Here is a 26570-nt window from a genome sequence, read left to right on the forward strand (position 1 = left end):
TGAACATGCCTGCCACGACTGTTTCTTCCCTGGGAACCTATCTACACTTCCACTCATCAGGCACATGGCATGGGTGCTCACTTGCCCTGCTGTCCCCTCCAAGCTTTCCCCAGCTGAACATCTAGGAACTGGGAAACAGGCCAGCACAGCAACCTGAGCAGGGGTATCATCCAGGCAGCTAGTCTTGGTGGCAAGACAGGCATGGCTAAGTACACTGATCAAAACTAAGTAAACTGTATCAAAATTCTGGTACAAAAGACAGACAGAGATGGGAAGCTTTCAGCAGTATTATTAAAATAAAGCAAGTTCTGGAATAGATTGTCTCTTCTTGCCCGCTGTCTCTCCTGCTGGCTTGTGTCTGGCACAACCATCAGGCTCCTGGGGCCTAGACCAGCGGCTCTGACCGACTCTCATGGGCAGCAGGAGGAGGCTTCAGATCACAACTGTCCAGCAGATGTTCAGGAGTGGTGCTGCTGAGGCCGGCGTCCTCCAGAGGTCCGATGCTATCCCACACACCTGTCCTCTCCAGCGTGGCCTGTAGAAGTCTTCGCACTCTTTGGTTCTCCTTGGAGGTGGACTCCCAAACAACTTCAAGTTCACCTTCAATTTCTCTGTGAGACCCAGAACAAAGGGGAAATGCACAATTTAAAACATACAAATTGGACACAGCAGTTAAATTGGTGCTTGGAACGCCTTTATCACCTCAGTGTTCCTACTTCAAGTCCTGGCCTCCATTCCTGACTCCAGCTTCCTTTGAAGGCAGATTCAGTCTGACCAAATCTAAGTTCACTGTGACAAGCCAGGGTCAACAAAATCTGATTTAAATCCTCTCTCCTTCACAAATTTCAGGTACTGGAAGTTATCCCACATACAAAATAAATCAATAAAACAGCAAAAGAGATAAAAGGGATATTAAAAGTAAGCAAAGATTTCCAATAAAAATAAATAAATCTTTAAAAAATAAGCAAATGATGGTATGTTGGAGCTTTTAATTGATCGGGATGATACTCTGCTGGCTCTGCCTTCAGACCAGAGAGGGTATACCTAAGAAGCCGTTGAACTTGACTGGACAATAAGATGCTGGACTCTATGTTTGGTATATGCTTGCAATGGGAGAATCTCAACTGAACTTCAACTGTGGTTATGCAACAAGGTGGAGGAATCCACCATGATGGGAGGGTTTGGGGAGGGGTGGGGAGAATCCAAGTACCTATGAAACTGTGTCACATAATACAATGTAATTAATGAATAAAAAAAAAGTGAATTGAAAAAAAAAAATAAGCAAAGATGAAGAACTTACTTGTTATATAACAGATTTTCAAAAGAATCGAATAGAACATCCAAAAATTAAAATGTGCAGTTGTTGAAGAAAATTTAATGGCTGGGTTACACAGAATATGAAAACAGATGAAGACAGAATTAGTAAATGGGAATACTAAACAAAGAAATTTCACAGTCTAAACTAGAAAAACAAAAAATGGAAAGTTTACAAGAGAGGGTGTGTGAAGGATTCAATGAGAAATTCTAATATTCACTTAAGACAAGTTCCAGGACGAAATTTAAAAACAAAGGAGAAAAGACAGGCTTGTAAACAGAGAATGACTGAAATTTTCCTAGAATTACTAAAAGACACACAATTACAGAGTACAACTTATGTGGCAGAGAAATTTATGAAAAACAAACAAACAAACAAAAACCTGCAGAATACAAGAGTTAGGGGAAATTTTAAGATTTAAGAAAGAAGATGAACCACCTAAGGTTCCCCTCCCCCATTTTGATAAAGCTATTTATTTTTTCCAAATATGTGTTTTATAGAAAAGGTGAGCTTGGTGCACATTCTCTAAAAGCCTATTTTTATAGATACTGAGAAAAACCCCAAAAGAAGGAAAAGCTTCCTTTCATCCAGCTCTAAGTTTCATAGGAAGATTTTTTTTAAAGATTTATTAATTTTTATTGGAAAGGCAGATATACAGAGAGGAGAGACAGAGAGGAAGATCTTCCATCCAGTGATTCATTCCCTGAGTGACCACAATGGCCGGTGCTGTGTTGATCTGAGGCCAGGAGCCAGGAGCTTCTTCTGGGTCTCCCATGTGGGTGCAGGGTCCCAAGGCTTTGGGCCACTATGCTATTGCACTGGTCCCCGTGGGAAGATTTTAACATCTCAAGTGTAAAGACGCATGACTGTGCTGCTTCTTGCTATGTGAAATACTGACCGTCTTCCCTTATAGCCCACTCTTACTTGTTAGTTGGGATGTCAACTAGACGATATACTGAAGTTCAGAGCCAGGGTTCCACTGGACAAAGGTGAGAAGAGAGAGACGGAAAGAGAAGGGGTAGGATCAGCATGAGAACGGATTCATAGAGCAACAAACTGGGTTTGACCTCAGAAGATCTCGAGACCAAAGGAGTGGCCTATTAACAGATAAAAAGTTGCAGTACCACACAGTTAAAGGGTTGCACCTCTTCATGCTATTGGGATCTAATCTCAATTAAAGCTTAGCACACTTCCTGCTCTAGTTCCATCCTCAATCCATCCCATTATCAGCTCATTCTTCAAGCAGCAAAGGTAAACTTGAATTCAGAGAAGAAGCCATCCTAAACCCTCTAACCTTTACCCTCCCCTCCCACTCACTGCCATGACACAGTTGTTTTTATCAAAGAGGCAGGGATTCTGTTGCTGTCTCATGGAGACCAGTTCCAAATGACACCAGAGAAAGGTCATCCTTTGAGCGACATCTTGCCCACAATCAAAAGGATGCTATAGACCCCAAAAAGGACAAACGACTTCCCAGCAGCAACAGCAGTGAATCAGAAGAGACTGGTACATGCTGAGAGAAAATGGCGGCTAAAGCATCGGGAACTCACTGGAGGGAGTGGAACACGTGACTGCAAAAAGCCATGTACCAACCACAGTAAGTAAAATCGAACTGTAGACCTGTGGGTGACACAGCTTAGAAACCAGCCCCAAGGAGAAGACTCTGCCAACCATATATACAATGACCAAGAGCAGAAGAAACAAAGGTACAATGAATGTTACTGAAGACTCCCGTGAAAAAAAGGAAAAGCCTTTGCCAACCTCAGAGTTAACTGAGGAAGACATCGAGAATTCAAAACGTGTTGTAAAGCTTCTGATCAACAACGAGAAGCACGTAACACAGGAGTTTAAGGAATATGTTACACAGGAAATTAATCAAATGAAAGCTGATATATCTGAAGTTAAGAATAGAGTGGAGCATATTAAAAGTACAGTGGAGTCTCCAAAACAGACTGGAGGAAGCAGAAGAAAGAATCTCAGAATTGAAGGATATTTCCTGTCACCAGGGGGAAACAAACAAAAAGTTGGAAGCAGAACTGAGTCAAGCTAAAAAAAAAATTCAAGAACTGAAAGACACTATTAAAAGGCCAAACATAAGAGTTATTGGAGTCAAGAAGGTGCAGAAAGAGAAACTTGGACTAAAGGTGTATTTCAAGAAATAATAAGGAAAAAATGCCCTAATTAGAGAAAGAATTGGGAAACAACATCCAGAAGAGGCACAGAACTCCCAACCGGGTTGACCAAAAGCAATCTTCACCACAACACATGATAATCAAGCTCTCTTCAATCAAACATAAGAAAAAGATCCTTAGGGCCCAGCGCCATGGCCTAATGGCTAAAGTCCTCGCCTTGAACATGCCGGGATCCCATATGGGCGTTGGTTCTAATCCTGGCAGCTCCACTTCCCATCTAGCTCCCTGCTTGTGGCCTGGGAAAGCAGTCGAGTCAGCCCAAAGCCTTGGGACCCTGCACCCGCGTGGGAGACCAGGAGGAAGTTCCTGGCTCCTGGCTTCAGATCAACACAGCACTGGCCATTGTGGTCACTTGGGGAGTGAATCATCAGACAGAAGATCTTCCTCACTGTCTCTCCTCCATTTTTATTTCCAATAAAAATAAAATAAATCTAAAAAAAATTTTAAAAATAACATGTATTTATTTGAAAGGCAGAATGAAAAGGAGAGGGAAGGAAAAAGAGAGAGGAGAGATCTTTCATCTGTTGGTTTACTCCCCAAATATTCCAATAAGAATTGAATCCAGGTCTCCCACATGGAGCCACCATTCACTGCTTTCCAGGCTGATTAACAAGGAGACGGATCAGAAGCAAAGCAGCTGATGGAGGAACTAACACACTAAGCTGGGACGCGGGAATCCTAAGAAGCCTTTTAACCCACTGTGCCACCAAGTTCAATCCAGCGCAGGGGTTTCTAAAATGCTGGCAGCACTTGATAATGTTTGCAGGAAAAAAGGTGCAACTGGCACACATCCCACATAGAACATACTGTCTCAGGATGGTAATCTTCCCATCCAAAATTAAGTTCTCCCTCTGCTAAAAAAAAAATGAAATAAAACAAAAATATCAGACAGCTAAGAAGAAAGAAAATGGCAGTTGGGTTGATTTAGGAAACCCAATTCAGACAATAGCAATTTTTATAAGCTTATATAGTTATTTACTTGAGAGGCGAAGAAATCAGGATAGTCAGAGAGGGAGAGGTCCCATCTGCTAGTTCACTTCCCACACACTCATGACAGTTCTCACGTGGGTGACAGGAACTCCACTGTGTGAGCCATCCCTGCTGCCTCGCAGGGCGTGCATGAGCAGGAAGCTGGAGTCAGGCAACTGGAGCCAGGAAGCAACCCAGGCACTCTGCCGTGGGATGGGAGCATCTTGACTGGTGTCTGCACTGCTAGGCTAAATGAAATGCTCGCCAGAAGGAGCTTTCAAAGGAGAAAGGTAAGGAGCAAGTGAAAATTAAGACCAATATTAAATGCAAATACAACTAAAAGGTAAAAGCAAAACTAAGTAATCAAACAAAACTGGTCCCTTTGGTCTGGCCAGAAAATTCTGTCAAGCATTCAAAACCCAGCAAATTCTACAGGACTGGGTCCTCCGGGGTTGGGGTTGGCCCACCTTTTCTGCTGTAGGGCCTCGTCCAGGACCTCCTGCTTGCCCTGCAGCATCTGGTGGAGGTACCTCATCTCCTGCTGGTACTGTGCTGTCTGGCCAGCCAGCACCTCCCGTTGTTCTGTCAGACGGTAGCTGATGTCCTCCAGCTTCAGTTCCGTCTGCTTCTTATAGCCCTGTGGTGGGGAGAGTGGGGGACGCCGTGAGCAGCGGACGGAGCCTGTGGTTGCACCCCCCACCTGCTCCTTGCATTGTCAGAGCACACACACTTAGACACTCTGGATCACCTGACCATGACAGGGCAAGTCTGGATCATGAAAGCTATAAATAGTGATTAAAGGACCTCAATAAAAGGTAAAAGGTGCAATAAAATCTAGATAATAGTTTTTTATGCCAGGTACTTACATGCTACAAATTAAATTATAAAGTCTCACTCATAGAACAAACTACAAGTTTTGCAAGGTAATCTATTTTGTCTGTCTCCCCCACTCTCCCAACCACACACACAACCAGGGAAATTTTAGTCACTTCCTTACTGGCTAATGTGGTATTTCAAAGAATGTATATTGATCTATGCAATATATACAAATCAAATCATGGTAATTGATTCCCCTATCTTTATCATTACTTTACAAGTTGGGCCTTTAAGCTCCTTTCATCTGTTTGCTCAGAAAATCCATAAGGGCTGGCATTGTGGTAGGACAACAAAGCCACCACCTGTAGCACCAACAGCACATACAAGTGGTGGCTTGATTCCCTACTGCATCATTTCTCATCTAGCTCCCTGCTAATGTGCCTGGGAAAAGCCCTGGAAAATGGCCCAAGTGCTTGGGCTCCTGCCACAAATGGAAGAGGATCCAGATAAAGCTCTGGGCTCCGAGCTTTGATCTGGCCCAGCCTGGCCACTGCAGCCACTTGAGGAGTGAACCAGTGGATGGAAGATTGTCTTTTTCTCTAATTCTGATTTCCAAGTAAATAAAGCTTAAAAAGAGGGGTGGTGGTGTGGTAGTATAGCCAGCTCATCCTCCACCTGTGGCACTGGCATCCCATGTGGGAGCCAGTTCACGTCTTGGCTGCTCCACTTCTGATCCAGATTGATTTCCTCCCACTCATCTGTTCTAGCTCCCTGATAATGGCCCAGGAAAGCACTGGAAGATGGCCCAAATCCTTGGGCCCCTGCATCCACCTGGGAGATCCAGAAGAAGCTCCTGGCTCCTGGCTTTGGATTTGCTCAGCTCTGGCTATGAGCATCACCTGGAGGTGAACGAGTGGATAGAAGATCTTGATCTCTCTCTAGCTCAGCAAATTCTGACTTATAAGTAAAATAAACAGCTCTTGGGGAAAAAAAAACACATACCAGGTTACTATGAGTCACCCCAGTATGTCAACACTCATTCCTACTGGCCACGTGCATTTTGGTAAGTGGCTTTTGGCCTCCCTCTATCTCCAGATTAATCTTCCCAGCCTCTCGTGTTCATTCTTGTATGTTTAAATTAATTTTTTTTAACTTTTTCTTTTTTAATTTGAAATGCAGAGTGAGAACAGGGAGAGGGGGAGAGAGAAGGCTGCCAGTTCACTCTCCAAATGCCCACACAGCAGCGCTGAGCTGAGCTAAAGCCCGGAGCCATGAACTCCATCTGGGTCTCCAGTGTGGGTGGCTGGCCCCTATCACTTAAGCCACCCTTTGCTACCCTGGGTGTGGAGGCAGGACTCAAACCACATCCTCTGATATGAGATGTGGGTGTTCCAAGCAGCATCTTAAAATGCTTCAACCCATTTTTCACCTCACATCAACATTTAAAAAAATGTATACATTTATTTGTTCACAAGACAAAGACACAGAGGCAGAGACAACTCCCACTCATTGATTCACTCCTCAAATAGCCACAACAGCCACGGCTGGGTCAGGCCAAAGGCAGGAAGAAGAGACTCAAACCAACTTTCCAGGTAGGTGGCAACTTCTTTAGCCATTCCTAAAGGGGTGTGTTAGCAGGAAGCTGGAATAGAAAGTGGAGCTGGGGCTTGAACCCAAGCACTCCAACATGGGATGAAGGAGTTTCAAGTATTGTCAAACACTGTGCCAAACACTTGCCTCCAGCCCACTTCTTTTCGGTCTCATCTAGTGCTTTTGACCTTAATTTTTATCTTGTGATGATTTCAACCTTCCCGTGTGTGTGTGTGTTTGTGTGGTTTGCATCAACCTGGGTTATCTTCATTGATCCTTTCATTTCCAATCTTTCTGAAAACTCCATTTCAAGTCGCTCCTTGAATACAGCTTGGAATAGCATTTTGGTTTAGCAATTAATCACAAAGTATGGGTGATTGAAGCTAATTTACATTTTTTTTTAAGATTTATTTTATTTTTATTACAAAGTCAGATATACTGAGAGGAGGAGAGACAGAGAGGAAGTGGAGCTGCCGGGATTAGAACCAGCGGCCATATGGGATCAAGGCGAGGACCTTAGCCACTAGGCCACGCTGCCGAGCCCTACATTTATTTTTATTTATATGACAGATTTGGTCTCAATTTTTTTTTAAGATTTATTTCTTTAAATGAAAGGCATAGTTAGAGTGCAGGAGAGAAACAAATTTTCCATGTGTTGGTTCATTCTCCAGATGGCCACAGTGGCCAGGGCTGGGCCAGGCAGGAGCCAGGAGCCTGGAACTCCAGCCTGGTCCCATGTGGGCAGTGCAAGCCCAAGCTCTTGGATGACCTGCTGGTGCTGCTTTTGCAGGTTCATTAGTAGGGAGCTGGTTTAGAAATGGAGCAGCCAGGATTTGGCACTCTTATGGAATATGTTATAGGTGGTAACTTAATCCACTGTGCCACAACACCAACCCCTCCTGTTTTTATGGTTAAACATTTATTTTACATTTATTTGTATTAATGTTATTTATATGAAGAGAGTAGTATTGTTCCTCTGTTAGTACACTCTTCAGATAGTCACCAGAGCCAGGGCTGGATCAGGCCGAGTCTACAACATGGAACTCAATCTGAGTCTCCCACCTGAGAGGCAGGGAGCCAACCGCTTGAACAATCATCTCCTATTCCCAGGGAGTACTTCAGCAGGAAGCTGGAATTGGAAGTGGAGTTGGGACTCGAACCCAGGCACTCTGACGTGGGATACAGGTGTCCCGAGTGGCACCTCATCCACTGCTAAACACTTGACCCTGACCCCCTCAGGCTAGAGTATCCACTGCTTCCCTAGGGAAGGAACAGTAAATTGGCTCATAACAGCCTGTTCTCACTCTTTCTCCTCTCTGTCCACCTGTTCACATACGCTTCAGCTCTTCACGCTTGATCTTTCAGCTCTGAAGGATGTTCTTCGCCTCTTACCTCTGTGGCACAGTTATCAAATATGAAGCAATCAGCGTGTTTGTTCCACTTTCTCCTCTCCTACCCTTTTCCTACCATTTTCCCCTTGGTTATATTTCTATGTAGCCAGAAGTCATTTGTATTCCATCAGTCTCCTCCCTACTTTTAAAGTCTTTGCTCACTACAAATTAAATGTTGCCAAAGCTTTCCCAATCATTTCCTGGTTGGATGGGAAGGATTTGAAGAGCAGGCTCCCAGCTCTCCAGGAGGCCTCTCTGTCCCAGAGTGCTCCTGTTACTTCTGACAAGTGCCTCTGCTTTCCTCTTCTTGAGCCTACGAGGTTTTTCTTCAACATCAAGTTCTTCGGGGTCCATTCCAGGTCCATTTTATTTTTCCAGGTATACAATGTACCTTTTCACTACACAGGCTCAAGACTTAAGACACAGTTTGCAGTGATGAAGCCATTGTTTCGGTTTCTTCTTTGGGAACCCTCACAACAGGGAGCTTTGATCTTTGTCACTCCCTACCGAATTCTCCTTAGGTAACCTCTCTGTTTTCTTGTCATCTCTTACTCATTTTTATACTTTAAATTCCTTATGGTACGTTTATGGTTTTTTCTCCTTACTATTTAGTCCCAGTTTCTGAAATGATTCTGCCTCTCACTGTTTCTTTCCTGAGTCTCCTGTCAGTGTCACTCTTCACTATCTGGGTCTTGTTGTTTCTTGCTTGGACTCCTTTGTTTCTGTTATTTCTTCCTGCCTTGACTGCATTATTAAATGTTATCTATCTGCATACTTCAAAAAGTTATGGAAAATGGAATTCAAATGTTCCCTTTGGCACAAAAAGATCTGAAATCATGCCTAATTTTTTTGTGATACACATTTCCATAAACTTCTCTAAGATCTCTCATAGGCACAGATTTCAATTTTCTTTTTTGCACCAAATAACTATCTTTTAATTCCATTTTCATGAACCTTAAAAGTACCTGCTCCTGATTAAGTACTTATTTTGGCTTCTCATCTCGGCGGGGAGTGCACACTGGTCGTCTACACTGGCAGCTGCAGGGGCAAGCTGGGAAGGGACAGGGTGGGGTTTGGGGAGCGGTGGTGTAGGCACCCCGTTTCCGTGTGCTCCAGGGGGAAAGCGTTTCTGCATCTTCTGGTGAAGAGAACCTGTGCAAGACACAGGTTTCCCAGGGGTTATTATTTTTCTGTTTTCTACTGAATTTTTCAACTGTGATATCTTCACTTATTTATTTTTTCCCTCAGGCTGTGAATGATTTTTCTGAATGACAGGTCTAAGTTGGGTGTCTGTTTATAAATTCATACTTCAAGAGACTTTAGCCATTACTTGATTTGTGTGCTTGTTATTGTATATGTAGATGTATGGCTGATTCCATGTTATATATAAAAATTGCTATTACATATTACTCGCAAAGCTGAGACTGCTATGACACAGTAAAAAAAAAAAAGTACCTTCATTATCTATCTATCTAGCTAATAACCACTTGTCAGTTCACTCGGAAGTGAACAGTTTTGATCACCTCGGTGGCAACATTTTTTTAGGGAGACGAGAAGAGGAAGAGTGAGTGAGAGACCTTCTATCTTCTCATTTATTCCCCAAATAGCCGCAAAGGCCAGGGTTGAACCAGGCCGCACACAGAAGCTTCTTCTGGGTGCAAGGGCCTAAACACTTGGGCCACCACCTTCAGGGCTTATGCCCTTTGCCAGGGCATGAGCAGGGAGCTGGATCCCACACGGGATGCCAACGTCACAGGTGGCGACTTCACACATACATCACAACGCCTTCCTCAGCAACATTATTTTTAGTAAGTCTTCATCAGTTTTCGTCAGTAGAAGAGTTATGCTTCTGCCTGAATTCCCTCCTTTTAAGTATTTTTGTATGGAGGCCACTGAATTCCTTGGGGATGAAATGAAATTCTTTGAGGATGAGTGTAATGATTGGGCCAGGCTTCCCATACTGTCCATCTTACAGCTCCCTCCCTCTTTCTCTTTCTCTCTCTCAATCTGGCCTTATCCAGTCATGCTTCTGTCTGTAGCCCTAAGATCACATTGAGGCCCCTGCTATTAAAAGAAGGTTCTTATCTTTAGAAGTCATGTGTTTCTGAGGTTTCCTGAGAGGTTATCTCCCTATTTTCCCAAGCCTTTTCTTGCCTTCCTGGTAAATCCTGCCGTGTCTAACTTGGGTCCTGCTCGCAGGTCCCCCCTCTGCAAGAAACTTTCTGACGACTCTTGTTCAGATAGGTGATGATGACACGGATTTCCCAGACACGACCATCTGCTCTGAAGGCCACATCTCCTCTTTGGGAAGTAAAATCCAGTTGGAGGGGAGGGGGGCACACGGTGGCAAAACAAGCTAATATTCTGCCTGTGGGTGCCGGCATCCCATGTGGGTCCTGGCTGCTCTGCTTCTAATGTAGCTCCCTGCTTGGGGCCTGGGAAATGGCTCAAGTCCTTGGGTTCCTGCACCCACGTGGGACACCCAGAGGAAGCTTCTGGCTCCCAGCTTCAGACTGGCCCAGTTCTGGCTGTTGTAGCTGTTTTGGAAAGACAACCAGCGGCTAGGAGATCTCTTTCTCTGTCTCTCCCTCTCTCTTTGTAGCTCTGTCAAGTAGCATAAAATAAATCTTAGACAAAAAAAAGAAAGGAAAAAGTCCACAGAGGAAAATGACCCACAATACGTCTATAAGGATCCTGTCATTAACAGAATGACACACTCCTTTGACTCTTTCTGAGGCAGAGTTGAGATATCACTTTGAATACTGCTTTGGACTTGTTGGAATTTTTAAGCATATTATTTCATTAATTTCCCAAATATTTACAGAATTATAGACTGCTGTGGACCAGGTGCTAGTCTAGATGCTCGGGATATTTCAGTAAATACAAACAGCCACCATTTCCTGCACTTTGAGAGTGCGTAGCTTGGTAAAGAGACAGAATGAACAAAGTACACGGTCTGTTAAAGAGCTGGAATGTGGCGAGGAAACAATAGCACAACGCCGTGAGAACCACGACTTGAGAGGTGCTGATTTGTACCAGCGAAGCCTTACACAGATTCGCTCTGCGGATGAATGCAGAAACACTCAAAGCCTCAGTGTTCTTCAATACCCACAGCCGCACCGGCAGGCCCATCTACGGAAAAGGCATCTCCGAGGTTAGGGCACCACTGACCTTGAACTGCTCCTCCAACCTTCCCAATCGGATTTTGTCTTTGATGCTTTTATTGAGGACTCCGTTCTTCTCACCGTCTAAATACGTAGCCTATGGAGAGAAAAGGAAAAAGTGGGCTGCTGGTTTTATAGAAGAATTTAAATAATGACTAATTCTTTTGCAAAAAATCATCACTGCCCACAAGGAATCTTCATCCTTGCCACCGGCCCTTTCCAAACATCTCCTCCCAGTCCCTTCCCTGCCCACTCTGCTTGCCCATTATGGACACAACTCAGGCCAACGGCTGAAGAGGAGCCATGGCAGGGGCCTGCACATGGAGTGTCCTCATGGCAATATTAGAGGATATAACAGTCTCCAGGACACATCTCTTTTATTGCAGAGTCTGTGACAGGACTTTAAAAACCACATGGAGGGCCCGGTGTGATAGCATAATGTTTAAGATCCTTGCCTTGAATGCGCTGGGATCCCATATGAGTGCTGGTTCAAATCCTGGCTGCTCCACTTCCCATCCAGCTCCCTGCTTGTGGCCTGGGAAAAGCAGTCGAGGACGGCCCAAAGCCTTGGGACCCCGCACCCGCATGGGAGACCCAGAAAGAAGTTCCTGGTTCCTGGCTTTGGATCGGCGCAGCACCAGCTGTTGTTGTCACTTGGGGAAAGAATATCGGATGGAAGATCTTCCTCTCTGTCTCTCCTCCTCTCTGTACATCTGCCTTTCCAATAAAATAAATAAATCTTAAAAAAAAAAACACACATGGAAACATGGAATTAAAAGTTAACTTTAGGGAGTGAGCATTTGGTTAGCAGTTAAGATGCCTGTATTACGCATTGGACTATCTGGGTTCAATTCCCAGCTCAGGCTCAGGACTCCAGCTTCCTGCTAATGCAGAACAACCAGGGAGTTAGCTGTGGATAGCTCAAGTGATTGGGTTCCAACCACTCACGTGGGAGACCTGGATTGAGTTCTTGGCTATTGGCTCAGGCCTGGCCCAGGCCCATCCCTGGCCATTGTGGACATACAGGAAGTGAACCAGTGGATGGAAGCTCTCTATTTCTCTTTCTGACTTTCAAATAAATAGAGGTCGGCATTGTAGCATAGCAGGTAAAATCACTGCTTGTAACACCAGATGGGTACGGCTTTGAGTCCCAGCTGCTTTACTTCTGAGCCAGCTACCTGCTAATGTGCTGGGAACAGAAAGCAGTGGAGGTGAGCCCCTGCACCCACATGGGAGAACTGGAAGAAGCCCCTAGCTTTGAACTGGCTCAGCTCAAGCTGTTGTGGCTATTCAGGGAGTGAAACAGCGGACAGAAGAGCTCTCTCTCCATCTCTCACTCTCTCTCTGTAATTGTCATTCAAATAAATAAAGAAATCTTTAAATAAATAAGTTTTAAAGACTATTTACCAAGAGCCAAATAAACTTGTAGCAGCTTAAATATATATAAGGTTAAGAATAATTTAATAGGGCCCAGTGCAGTGGCCTAGCGCTAATGTTCTCACTTTGTATGCACTGGGATTTCATATGGGTGCTGGTTCTAATCCCGGCAGCTCCGCTTCCCATCCAGCTCCCTGCTTGTGGCCTGGGAAAGCAGTCAAGGATGGCCCAAAGCCTTGGGACCCTGCAACCATGTGGGAGACCCGGAAGAGCTCCTGGATCCTGGCTTCAAATTGGCACAGCTCTGGTCATTGCAGTCACCAACAGAAGATATTCCTCTCTGTCTCTCTTCTCTCTCTATATCTGATTCTGCAATAAAAAATGAATAACTCTTTAAAAAAAGAATAATTTAATAGGCCACTCTACAATCCAAACATATTGAGCTGTGCATCCAAGAGGAATGTCATCTGAAATTGACTTAGATTAATATCCACACGGAAAATGATCCAGTACACACTGTAAGTTAACTATGTCAGATACTAAAACTTAAAGGTGAGGGTTCCCACTAAGGCAGCTGGTGATGGATGGCAGTCTGACTTTCTAGAAAGGAAAGATATGACAGAGTTAAATACTGGCCCCACGTCACTTGGAAAAGCCAGCCTAAGCAGCAGGATTAGACATCAAGATGTCAGTATTTAAGACTATTGTTTCTCTCACAGAAATGTGAGATAGTGACACAGACATTCTTCCTAGCCACAGATAATCAGAGGAAGCACAGTGGAATTCTCACCTGCTGAGAGGGGGAGGGAGTTGGGGTTTTCACAAGGGCCGGGTGATGCAATGTACGCGGCCCAGAATTAGGACATGGGTGAGGCCAGCAGGGCAGTCCCATCCGCTCCAGACTTCGGCAGAGGGGCAGCCCCAGTGTTCCCAGGAACAAGGAGCCTGCAGGCACATGGGAGCTGGCCCAGAAATCCTGACAGCTGCCATGTACCTCTCTGGATGGGCAATGGCGTCTGTGGGCTCAGAGGGGCCTAGTGACAGGTGGAGCCGAGTGGGTGACAGCAGTGTCCCTCGAGTCCTGTGTTTCAGCTGTGAATCTGAGGGGGGCGTCTAGGGATTCTACACAGCAGCCTGGCTTTCAAGCCATTAGGGGAGGACTGTTAGTGTCTGTTGACTTCATCTGCAGCTTTGAAATGTTTGCACACACAGTGTGGGACCTCGCTTTGGATCTCCATCCCAGGACTACAAAGATGAGAGGCTGGGCCTAAGGGAGGGGCTCGACTTCATCACGGAGGCCTGTGGTGCCTCTGGGATCACATGGTGCCACAGGGCCTGCATGCCAAGGGTGCCTGCGTGTCCTGCCTTCAAAACAGAAGGCTTCTATCTTCAGAATCCCCAGACATATCTGGAAGAGAAATGGGTTTGTTTGGTGCTGCACCTTTTTTTCAACAAGCCTTTTCAATACTGGGGTGGGCAACAGCAGGAAGGGAAAGCAGCACTTGGTGCCACTAGAGAAAACACCAAAACTGAGCACTTTGGTGGGGACAGCAGCTTTTTAGGGTGGGACTGCTGGGCCAGAAGGCCTGGATGCTTTCTCTGGAAAAGACTTACAAACCACCAGGCTTACAACATTGCCGCCAACAACTACCATAATTGTAAAAGTCTTCAGGGCCAGCGTTGTGGCAGAGCAGGTGAAGCTACTGCTTGTGACCCTGGCATTTCTCATCAGAGTGTCAACTGAGTACCTGGAAAGGGAGCAGATGAGGGCCCGGATGCTTGGGCACCTGCCACCATGTGAGAGATGAGCATGGCGTCCCGGTCCCTAGTTAAGGCCTAGACTAGCTCTGGCCAATGCAGCCATTTGGGAATTGAACCAAAGAATAGCAGATTTTTCTCTTATTTCATCTTCAGAACTAAGACAGCAGTACAGAGATAGAGCTGTAGGTATAATAAATGATGCCAATGGTTCCTACTTCAATACACGGACTAGTTCCCTTATTTACCTTCCTATACCATTTGCCATTACGGAATAGGTTAAATTTGCCATAAAACGAAACAAAACTCCTCCACTCATCCCTCCTGCTCTCCCTTCCAAAGGCACAACATCTGAGAAAAATAAAGTGACAGAGAGGGCCCGGCACAGTAGCTTAGTGGCCTTGAATGCACCAGGATCCCGTATGGGTGCTGGTTCGTATCCCAGCAGCCCCGCTTCCCATCCAACTCCCTGCTTCTGGCTTGGGAAAGCAGTCGAGGACAGCCCAAAGCTTTGGGACCCTGCACCCATGTGGGAGACCTGGAGGAAGTTCCTGGCTCCTGGCTTCGGATCAGTGCAGCACCAGTCATTGCAGCCGCTTGGGGAGTGAATCATCGGATGAAAGATCTTCCTCTCTGTCTCTCCTCCTCTCTGTATATCTGACTTTCCAATAAAATAAATAAATCCTTAAAAAAAAAAAGCGATAGAAAATCTTTTACCTGCTGGTTCATTCCCCCACTGGCTCCAACAGCCAGGGCTGGGTAGGCCTAAGTCGAGAGCTTGGAACTCCATCTTGCTCACCCACATGTGTGCAGGGCTCATCTTTCTCATCTGCTTTTCCAGATGCATTAGCAGGAAGCTGGATTGGAGGCAGAACAGCTACGCTCACACTGGAACTCCAGACACTGAATGTAAGCATCTCTAGTGGCAGCTCACCTCACTGTGCCACAAGGCTGGCCCCTGTTCACATTTCAAAAATGTCCTCATTGTTAAAAAGATAAATTTTACACAATCTGAAAATGTGCAGTTAAAATTTTTAAATGCAAAGTTTTAAAAAAAAAAATTTCTTAAAAAAATTTTTTTTTATTGCAAAGTCAGATATACAGAGAGGAAGAGAGACAGAGAGGATGATTTTCCATTCTTCCATCCACTGATTCACTCCTCAAGTGAGCCGCAACGGCCGGTGCTGCGCCAATCCGAAGCCAGGAGCCTGGAGCTCTTCTGGGTCTCCCACATGCGGGTGCAGGGTCCCAAGGCTTTGGGCCATTCTTGACTGCTTTCCCAGGCCACAAGCAGAGCGCTGGATGGGAAGTGAGGCTGCCAGGATTAGAACTGATGCCCATATGGGATCCCAGTGCATTCAAGATGAGGACTTTAGCCGCTAGGCCACCATGTCAGGCCCAAAATGCAAAGCTTTTTATGAATTATTTAAAAGATATTCAATTTATAAAAAGAATAATTTATTTTTATTGGAAAGGAAAATTTACAGAGACAAAGTGAGACATAAAAATTTCTCATTCACTGGTTCACTCCCCAGGTAGATGCAATGGCCACAGCTGAGCCGATCTGAAGCCAGGAGCCTCTTCCAGATCTCCCACACGAGTGCAGGCTCCCAAGGCTTTGGGCCGTCCTCGACTGCTTTCCCAGGCCACAAGCAGGGAGCTGGATGGGAAGCAGGGAAGCCAGACCATGAACTAGGACATGGAATCCCAGTGTACACGCAGGACAAGGACTTTAGCCACTAGGCTATTGCACCAGGCCCATTAAAAGATATTCTAGAAATAGCATTTGCTTACCAATTTGCAGCTCGTTTACCTTGGTGAAAATCTGAGGAAACTTACCAAAACCCTAAGCGTGTCCCGCTCCTGGGCCACACTCTCTGCCAGGCCGACAATGCTTGCCAAGTACTGGTGGGCAGACATCTCATTGCCCAGGGCTTTGTCCACCTGCTTTCTGAGGAGATCAATTTTCTTTCGAGATTTCCTAGTGTGTTGCCCAAAAGGATAGGAGAAAAATAAAACCTCATGAGTTGCATGACTAACAGTGTATATGTGTTTATTTTAGCAACAGCAAGTAGTTCAGCATGTAGATACTATCCTTCAAGAGCTAATCTTTCATTAGGTGTGGGGGGAGGGGCAGTGGGCGATGAATTTAACTTGAAATCGGGCTTAATAATGACTCCAAATCAAGACAGCAAGACTCAAAAATGCCTAGTAATGAACAGGCTAATTAAATATTCTATTAACTTCTCAGCTCAAGTTCTAGTAGATTTTTGAAAAGGGGATTTGGTAATCCCAGAGTAGACTTTTTAGAAACAGTTGAAAAGGAACTTCTGGGGCCCAGTGTGGTAGCCTAGCGGCTAAAGTCCTCGCCTTGCACACGCTGGCATCTCATGTGGGCACCAGTTCTAATCCCAGAGACCCCACTTCTCATCCAGCTTCCTGTTTGCGGCCTGGGAAAGCAGTCGAGGACGGCCCAAAGCCTTGGGACCCTGCACCCGCATGGGAGACCTGGAAGAGGCACCAGGCTCCTGGCTTCAGATTGGCTCAGCTCTAGCCATTGCAGCCACTTGGGGAGTGAACCATTGGATGGAAGATCTTCCTCTTGTCTCTCCTCCTCCCTGTATATCCGACTTTCCAATAAAATAAATAAATCTTAAAGAAAACAAAAAAGGAACTTCTGGACTTTAGTGTTAAGATCATTACATGCCTAATAATAATGTTTAAACTACCGACTCGGAAGATACTAGTTAATGTCGGTCAATGGAAAAGGCTTTGCTGTACTTATATGCTAATATCCAGCTGTCTCAATTACCCTTTTCTAATATTATAGCCACTACTAGAGGGAAGAAAACAAAATGGAATGGAATATTCTTCAGTTTTCCTTTTCTCTCTTTCTTTTTTTTAACTATTGGCAAAGAAAATTTTAAAAAACAAATAAATACAAACCTATTTATCTTCTGTGCCTTTTTAAGCTCAGCTTCCAGGGCTTGGTTTTTAGCTGCCAAACTGTTCTTTTCCAAAAACAACTTCTTCTGATGCGTTTGCAAAATGGTCAGTGTTTCTATCAACTCTTCCACCTCAGCGAGTCCTTTCTCATCTTTCTTCTGTAACTGGCTGAGGGACAAAAGGGCAGTGGCAACGTCTGTATCCAGGACACAGAGGCAACAACGAGGCAGCTGTGCCGGACACACGGGAAAGCGGCTCAGCCTCTGGCCCCTGGGTGCTCATCTGGGAGCTCGGTGGGAACATCACCCCACCCCAGACCCGAGGACCAGCGAGAAGACATGCTTGGGCAGACCCCCCTTTGCTCTTGGTAATGTAATTCCCACCCCCCGTTTTTTTTTCTGCCCACAGGTTTTGCTTATGTCTTCCTATAGCTACTAATGTACATCCTACTCCTCTCAGCAAACCAATCTGAACTGCCAAGGGGGAAAAAAATCCTGCTACTAAAATTTGATTTCCAAACAGTGTCAATAAAAATACATATTTTTACAGATACTTTCAGAGTCCAGAGTGCTAACCATGACACTATGGAACCACTTACAGATACTTTCAAATGTTTAATTTATGCTTACTTTCACTTTCTATGAAAGGCAGAGAGAGAAAAAGAGTCAAGAGATGTTCTATCTACTGGTTTACTCTCTAAATGACCACAACAGGCAGGGCGGAGTCAGGCCAAAGTGAGAAGCCAGGAGCTCCACTCAGGCCTCCCACGGGAGTGGCAGGGACCCCCTACCACTTGGGCAATTACCTGCTGCCTCCTCCTATGGCATGAATTAGCAAGGAAGTCACTCTGACATTCGATATAAGCATTCGAAGCATAGATGGTACAGGAGCTGCCTACTTGTCACAAGCATCAGGAATTTGTACTGACTGCACATCACTTAGTCACATCTAAATTCAAAGCATGTAAAATTTAGAAGTCAGGATGGCCTACTAGTTAAAACCTCGTAAGATGCCCACATCCCACATCTGAGTTCCTGTCACCCACATGGAGCACCTGCATTGAATTCCTTGCTGCTAGCTTTTGCCCCTAGCCTAGGGCTACTGAGAGCCTTTCAGGAGTGAACCAGAAGTTGGAAACTGTTTCTCCTGAATTAGTGACAAGAGCTGTGGCACCATAGGTTAAGCCACTGCACTGGGACACACACATGTAATATGGGTGTGCCTGGTTCGAGTCCCACATTCATTTCCAATCCAGTTTCATGATAAGGTGGCACCGTGGTAGATTAGTTGGTGCCTGCCACCCATATGGGAGACTTTGATGTTTTGGGCTGCTGGGTTTGGCCTGGCCTGGTCCTAGCTGTTGCTGAAAGTACTGGGACTCTGGATTGCTTTGATATTAGTTTGATATTAGTTGATAAAAGCCTGGATTGGTTTTTAATCATGTTCTCCATACAAGTTTAGAAATTATAGCGGTCTCTCCTTATATCTAGTTTTGCTTTTTCAGGTTTCAGTTACCCATGATAAATCACTATCTGAAAATACTAAACAGAAAGTTCCAGAAATAAATAATTCTAGGGTGGGTGTTTAGCTGGTATATGACATCAGCTAGGGTACTCACATCCCACATTAGAGAGTGGCAAGTCTCAGTGTCTACCCCTGGCTCCTGACTCTGGCTTCCTGCTAATGAAGACCTGGGAGGCAAGGGTCTGGCTCTCACCGCCCACGTGGGAGACCAGGAAGCAGTTTTGACTCCCGATTTGACCTAGTTCAACCTTGCACAGGGCAGGCATTTATACCTGTGAAACAGAGAATGGGAGTTGTCTCTCAAATTTTTTTTCCAAAAAAGAAATAAAGAATGGTTTTGAAGAACTTTCATGATAGTATGTAGTTACAATTATTCTACAATTATTGTTGTTGAAAGCCTGCAACGGCTTAGGCTAGGCCAGCCTGAACCACAAAGTTTGGAATACAAAGCAGGTCACCCAGATGTGTAGCAGGAACCTAACTACTTGCATCATCACCACTGCCCACTACGGTCTGCATTGGCAGGAAGCTGCCACCAGGGGCTGGGGACTGTTAGCCTGGGCTGGAACGCAAACCCAAGGAGATGCTGCCAAGTCCCTGCACCTGCCTCCTGAAAGGTCCCTAGGTGCTCATGGGTTGTACTGGCTTTCCAGCACACAGAAGCTAACACTCAGTGTCACCTGCTGTGCAGCCTGCTGTACTGCAGCCCTCCGATGCAATGTGCTTCCTGTAACCTCACTCATGGTGCCCGGCTGCGATGTTCCCGCTGGGCCAGCACTGTCCCTGGACAGCTGTCCCCCACCTTATATAACAGTCTGCCTACCTGTCAAATGACATGACCCCTCACCTCGGACTGGACAGTGATACCAGGTAACCACTCCCCTTCCTAGGTTCATGAGAAGCCACACAGTGGTGAGCTCTCTCTTCCCATGGACCCAAGATGAAAGGTAGAAACATCTCTCTCTGACCTTTCCCACTCTGCCCACTCTTACAAAAAAAAAGAAAACGGACATCCAGGTTCTTCATGACAAATTGTCATCTTCACCTACAGACACCACACTTGAACAAGTTTTTAAAAATTCACAAGAAGCTCGAGAAACCTCCCTTGACTATGCAGTTTAAGAAATTCACAGAAAGATCAAGCAACCTGTCTCGACTCTGCTTATGCCACTGCAGGCAGTGACTCGTTAACATTGTAAGAGACTTAAAATCCTTACCTTTTTAATTTATTTACAATTGACGCATGAACTTCTGCTTCAATGGTGTCCCCCAGGCGTGTCTGGAGTTCTTGGCATTGAGCTTGTAAGGCCTCCACCTGCTCCTTCCTGGCCCTGAGCTCCTCCTCCTGGGCCTGTGTTGTAGATTCTAGCAGCATCAATTTTTTAGTCAGCTTAGCAACTGAGAAACAAAGAGATGGACACAGAATTACTCAGGCGGCCTAATAACTTGATTATACTAATGCAACCTAGCTTATCAAGTGTTCTATTAAAACTCCTTTGGAGAGTTATCCATTCATACTAAGGCCTGGCTCATAGAAACGATTATCCTTGTATCAGTAGTCACTGAGTCCCCAATCAGCCCTCCGAAATCAGGGGTGTTACATCCAGGGCTTCAATCAACAAGATTAAAAAAAAAAAGCTGGGAGAAAAGCTTGCATCTTAACCAACATTCAGGCTCCCTCTCTCTTGCCTTCCTCTTTCTTTTCTTCCTTTCTTGCGTCTTCCCTCCCTCCCCCACCCCCTTTCTTTCCTTCTCATTTATTTGAAAGGCAGAGAAAAAATAAACACATGTCTCCTTTCCATTGGCTCACTCATGAAAAATCCACAAGAGCCAGGGTTTGGCCAGGCCAGAGCTAGGTGTTGGAAAACCAACAGGGACCCAAACACTTGGCCCGCTGCTTCCCCTGCACGCAAGGTGGAGTCGAGACCAGAACTTGGGGTGAGCCTAGACACCCAAGTACGGAAGGTGGATATAGCAAGGAGTGTTTTAACTGCAAAACCAAGTGCCCTAACAGAACAAGTATTTGCATAGGCTTGACATGGCATTCTGCATTTTCAGAAATCTTGAAATGATTTCAAGTATGGGAAGTAAGTGTGTAGGCTCTATGTAAATCCTACACCATGTCATATCAAGGCAGGCACATCTGAAGATCTTGGTTTCCGTTAGAGTAAGGGTGGGGATGGAGTGAGCTAGAATCACTCACCATAGTATGCACATTAAAAAAAAAACACTAGGGATTACTAAAAATTTTATTAAACTAGGGATTATTATAATATTTAATAAGGCATGACTTCAGTCTTCAGAGAACTGATGTTTTATGCCATATACAGATGCCCAAGCATGTATCATGAGACCTCTGAAACTATAAGATTTTCAAGGACATCATACATGACAAAAGACAGAACCCCATTTACTCATTTTATTTCCTCATTAAATTCTTTTGAAGATCGATTTTTATTGGAAAGGCAGATTTACAGAGACCAGGAGAGACAGAAAGATCCTCATCCACTGGTCCGCTTCCAAATGGCCACAACGGTCAGAGCTGAGCAGATCCAGAACCAGGAGCCTGGGACCAGGAGTTTCTCCCAAATCTCCCACATGGGTGCACGGTCCCAAGGCCACAAGCAGGGAGCTGGATGGGAGATGGGGCAGCCAGGACATGAACTGGCACACGTGTGAGATTCTGGTACGTGTGGTGAGGATTTAACCTTTTGAGCCATCATGCTGGGTCTTTCTCATTAAGTTTTTATATATTTTGTGTCCTGTATTTCAAGGAAATCATACGGTAGGCATTTGGTGCAGTGATTAACTTGCCACTTGAGACATGCACACCCTGTTATCAGAGTGCCCGGGTCAAGCCCTGGTTCCTCTGCCTTCAGCTTCCTGTGTGCTAAGGCACACTCAGGAAGGCAGTTGGTTTGGGTTCAGGGACTAAATGCCTGCCACCCACGTGGAAGACCTGGGTGGAGAGCTGAGTTCTAGATTTCAGTCTAGCCCTGACTGTTAACAGATATTCTGTGAGTGAACTGCTGGATTCCAGATCCCTCCGCATATCCCTCTCTCTCATTCTTTAAAAATAAAATTTTAAAAAGTAAATCATAAATATTTTCATTCCATGTGGCACAGTGGCACGTAATAGCCGGTATCTAAAAGATAATTCTCTGGGTATCTGTTGATATCAGCACTTCAGAGTGTTACAGCATTGAACATGATCTGTCTTTCTCTACTTGATGGAGACATATAATTGATAAGGGTGGCTGTTTCTGGGGAATGTGTGGACAATGCTGAGTGTTTCATGTGATAGAAGAATCTGGTATATCTGGAAAAAGGGAAGGTTGGTATGTAAGTAAGCAATGTCCCTGTCATCTCTACTCCTGAAAACTAAGTTCTTGCCCCAGTGCCAAGGACACCAGTGCTACGGTCTGGATGCGCACTGTCCCCAGGGAGATTTCTGTGCTAGAGGCTTGGTCCCTAATGTGGTGGTATTAGGTGATACAGGAATTTAAAAAAAAAAAAAGATTTATTTATTTTTATTTGAAAGACAGATTTACACACAGAGAGAAGGAAAGACAGGAAGAGCCTGTCCACCCACTGGTTCAGTCTCTAAATGTTTGCAATGGCCAGAGCCGAGCTGGTCCAAAGCCAGGAGCCTGGAGCTTCCTTGTTGTTTTCCCATGTGGCAGCAGGGGCCCAGGGACTTGGGCCGTCCTTGGCTGCTTTCCCAGGCATGTCAGCAGCGAGCTGGATCAGAAGTGGAGTTGCTGGAACTTGAACTATGGCAGAGGATTCACTTACTATGCAACAGTGCCAGCCCTGTTAGTGGATTAACGCAGTTCACTCCAGGGCTTGGTTAGTTCCTGTCGAGTTCATTGTTACAAAAAGAATGAGTGAGGCTGGCCCCTAGAATCCACAGCCTGCTGCCTCGCCACATGACCTCTCATTCTGTTACAAGATGTGGGTGTACAAAACTTGTTCTTCTAAAGATTTATTACTATTATTATTATTTTGAAAGTCAGATATACAGAGAGGAGGAGGGACAGAGAGAAAGGTCTTCTATCTGCTGATTCACTCCCCAAGTGACCGCAATGGCTGGAGCTGAGCTGATCTGAAGCCAGGAGCCTGGAGCCTCCTCCTAGCCTCCTAGCCTCCTAGCCTCCTAGCCTCCTCCTAGCCTCCCTGGGCGTTTTGTTCTAGAAGAGAACATGGACCAAGACTAAAGGCAAGGACTCCTGGGACAGGCAGGTCCATGGAGAAGCCCTCCGCAGGAAATTCCTCTGGGTCTCTCTCACAGTTAGACATGCTGTCATTATCCAAACCATGTGAAGTTTCAGTAACACAAAGTACCGGAAATGAACCCTTCCACAGTATAGACGGTCATGCCACATGTGGGTGCTAAAAGATAAACAGGAAGGAAGGAAGGAGGGGCCACACTAGGCAGCCTGTAGCTCAGCTTTCTGTGCTACACCGTTCTTTACTGGGAAAGAAAAATCAGTAAAGAAAAAGAGAAAACAACAACAACAACAACAAAAAAACCCACCTCTACTACTGTCTGAAAAAACAGCTGCTCACAGGGCCCACTTCAAAGTGCACCGTCAGGTACTGCAAGGGTTCTCTCCATGGGGAAGCTTTCTGATGGAGATCAATCCCCAGGGATACAAACCAAGATGCTCCCAGCAACAGGGAAAGGGAAGAACCCTATGGAACCAGTGGTCACAGAATAAAACTCTCCTAATTATTTACTCATCCAACACATATTTGGAGAAGGATGCTTCTGTTGTTTCAAGAATTTACTTCACATGCTTTTTCCTACTTCTCAGGCACTATTTTACTCTAAGGGTAATTCCTTTGAGTCCCTTTCAAGTGATTACAGACTCATTATCAGACACACTGTGTGGGGTGTGGAGGGGAAGCGACCCATGCCATCAAGGGTAATAGCCACAATGTTATAAGCAGCCACATTTCAGCAAAGAACATGCAAGGCTACTTCCCAAAGGTCACGAAAATGGAATTAAAGCATGCATTTACTATGGTGTAAAAATGTTTGAAACCCATGTTTTTCTAGGAACTTTTTGAGTACTCAGTGTATGCATCAATTTCAAGGTTTTTTTTTTTTTCACACAAAAATAAACAACTTTTAATCCATTTTCTGAATTTCTGGAAGTACCTCCATATTTTAGAAAACTTGGTTGAGGCAGGCATTGTAGTGCAGAATGTTAAGCTGACTCTTGAGACACCCACATCTCATACCAGGACTAGTTCAAGTCCTACGTATTCCATTTCTGATTCAGCTTCTACTACTGGGAATTCCTGGCTCCTGGCTTTGGCCTTAATCCCAACTGTTGAGACCATTTTGGATGTGAACCACTGTATGGAAGACCTTTACTCCATCTTAAACAAACAGGATTTCATCTGTTTCCAATGACAAAACAGTGACATCACACGTCACCACTGGAAAGCCCTCACCTTCTTGGAGATGCTCCTGGTGGGCCTCCGTGGCTTTCATCTGCTGGATCTCCAACTGCTTTAGCAACAGCTTGTTTTCCTCTAAGACCAGTTCTGCTTGAGTCTGAAGCTGACGCCTATAGTTGACGGACAAAATCAAACATGGAGGTTCAGTCGGATATAAAAGCTCAAACATACAGAAAATAAAAACAGTAAACTGGGCCCGGTGGCGTGGCCTAGCAGCTAAAGTCCTCGCCTTGAACGCCCCGGGATCCCATATGGGCGCCGGTTCTAATCCCGGCAGCTCCACTTCCCATCCAGCTCCCTGCTTGTGGCCTGGGAAAGCAGCTGAGGACGGCCCAAAGCATTGGGACACTGCACCCGCGTGGGAGACCCGGAAGAGGTTCCTGGGTCCCGGCATCGGATCGGCGCGCACCGGCCGTTGTGGCTCACTTGGGGAGTGAATCATCGGATGGAAGATCTTCCTCTCTGTCTCTCCTCCTCTGTGTATATCTGGCTATAATAAAATGAATAAATCTTTAAAAAAAAAAAACAGTAAACTTCCATGTAAACAATTCCCAGCTTACATAATCATCAAAGGGCTCATCTTTTTTCCTATGTAGAAACCTTTAATCCACCTTCCTCTGGATTATTTTGAAGGCCACATAGAGTATTTTTAAAGGATTCAGAACATTCTGGTTTTATTTAAAACTTTTGTTTATTTGAAGGCAAAAAGACAATGGGAGATGGAGACAAAAGAGATCTTCCATATGCTGGTTCATTCCTCAGGTGCTAATGGCGGCCGACGCTGGGCCAGGTCAAAGTCAAGAGCCTGAAACTCAATTCTGGTCTCCTGTGTGGTGGCAGAGGCACAAATACTAGAGTTACCAGCACTGTCTCCTGGGGTAGGAAGCTGGAATTGCAGAAGTGGAGACTAGGACTTGAACCCAGGGATATGGGTCTCCCAAGTGGCATTTCAACTACTGTGCCAAATGCCCACTCCAAATTTCTCATTTTAATTAAAAAAAATACCTATGATCAGAAGTGTATTTGCTGAAAAAAAAAAATTATTATTTTATTAAAAGGCTTTGAAGTGGTTTCCTAAAGCTGCCCAGTTTCAATTTTGCTACAAAAGCAAATCCTTTATTTGCAATGAAAATCTCAGTCCAATTCTACCTTCCTGATAACAAATTCCAGAGAGAATGATCTGAAGGGACCTTAGAAATTAGCTAGTTAAATGTTTACCTCTCAGAGTACATAGTGAACCAGAGTACATAGTGAACTTATCTTGATTTTTCCACTTTAACTCTAAAGGTCAAGTGGAAAGAGGAAAGAACAAAAGAATCAAAGGAGTTTGGGGCTGGCATGATGGCATAGTGGGTTAAACTGTCATCTGCAATACTAACATCCCATATATGAATGCTCTACTTTTCATCCCAGTTGTTGCACTCCCAATCCAGCTTCCTGTTAATGCACCTGGATAAGTGGCTGAAGATGGTACAGGTAGTTGGGCCCCCATGCCACCCATGTGGGAGACCTGGATAGAGCTCCAGGCTCTTGACTTGACCCTGTCCCCATCATGGGCTCTGCAGTCACTCGGAAAATCAACCAGAGGATGCAAGATTCTCATTCACTCTTTCTCTTTCAATCAATCCTTTCTAAAAAGGAAGGAAGGAAGGATTCAGACTATAGCGACAACCTCATACAGACTACAGCTGTACACGAGTTCCGTGGTGCTGTAGAGATAGCCCAGGGGCTATCCTTCCAGCACGCATGGGGCTGGGGCTGCTGCAGTGCTGTCGGGGAGGGAGTTCAGCCATGGTGGTGCATCAAACACAGCAGCTCCACTTTGGTCTGCTTTACTTTTCAGACCTCTTTGGAAGACTTTTTCTTCCTTCTTTCCTTGTTCCTTTATTCCTTTTCATTGACTTTTTGTTTTTTTACTTGAAATGCAGAAAGAAAGACACACAGAGCTCTTTTCCCTACTGGTTTACCTTACAAATGCCCACAACCACCAGCGCTGCACTAATTTGAGGACAGAAACTGGGAACTCCATCTGTCACCCATGAGGAAGGTCAGGACCCAG

At 45.1% G+C, this 26570-nt stretch overlaps 1 protein-coding gene across 1 annotated transcript in view; it reads right to left on the reverse strand.

Moving 5' to 3' along the window:
• Window positions 1-315: 315 nt before the first annotated feature.
• Window positions 316-26570, reverse strand: part of LOC101527252 (centrosomal protein of 89 kDa) — a 68656-nt gene continuing 42401 nt past the window's right edge. Inside the window, exons 13-19 of the mRNA XM_058674829.1 lie at window positions 24506-24621; window positions 20260-20440; window positions 17519-17686; window positions 16412-16553; window positions 11445-11534; window positions 4944-5113; window positions 316-611 (exon numbers count right to left, since the gene is read on the reverse strand). Of these exons, the coding sequence (XP_058530812.1) occupies window positions 386-611; window positions 4944-5113; window positions 11445-11534; window positions 16412-16553; window positions 17519-17686; window positions 20260-20440; window positions 24506-24621 (1093 nt within the window). The 3' untranslated portion in view covers window positions 316-385. The remainder of the gene's footprint in view (window positions 612-4943; window positions 5114-11444; window positions 11535-16411; window positions 16554-17518; window positions 17687-20259; window positions 20441-24505; window positions 24622-26570) is intronic.

Source organism: Ochotona princeps, chromosome 16 (genome assembly GCF_030435755.1).
Source record: "Ochotona princeps isolate mOchPri1 chromosome 16, mOchPri1.hap1, whole genome shotgun sequence".
Taxonomy (NCBI): domain Eukaryota; kingdom Metazoa; phylum Chordata; class Mammalia; order Lagomorpha; family Ochotonidae; genus Ochotona; species Ochotona princeps.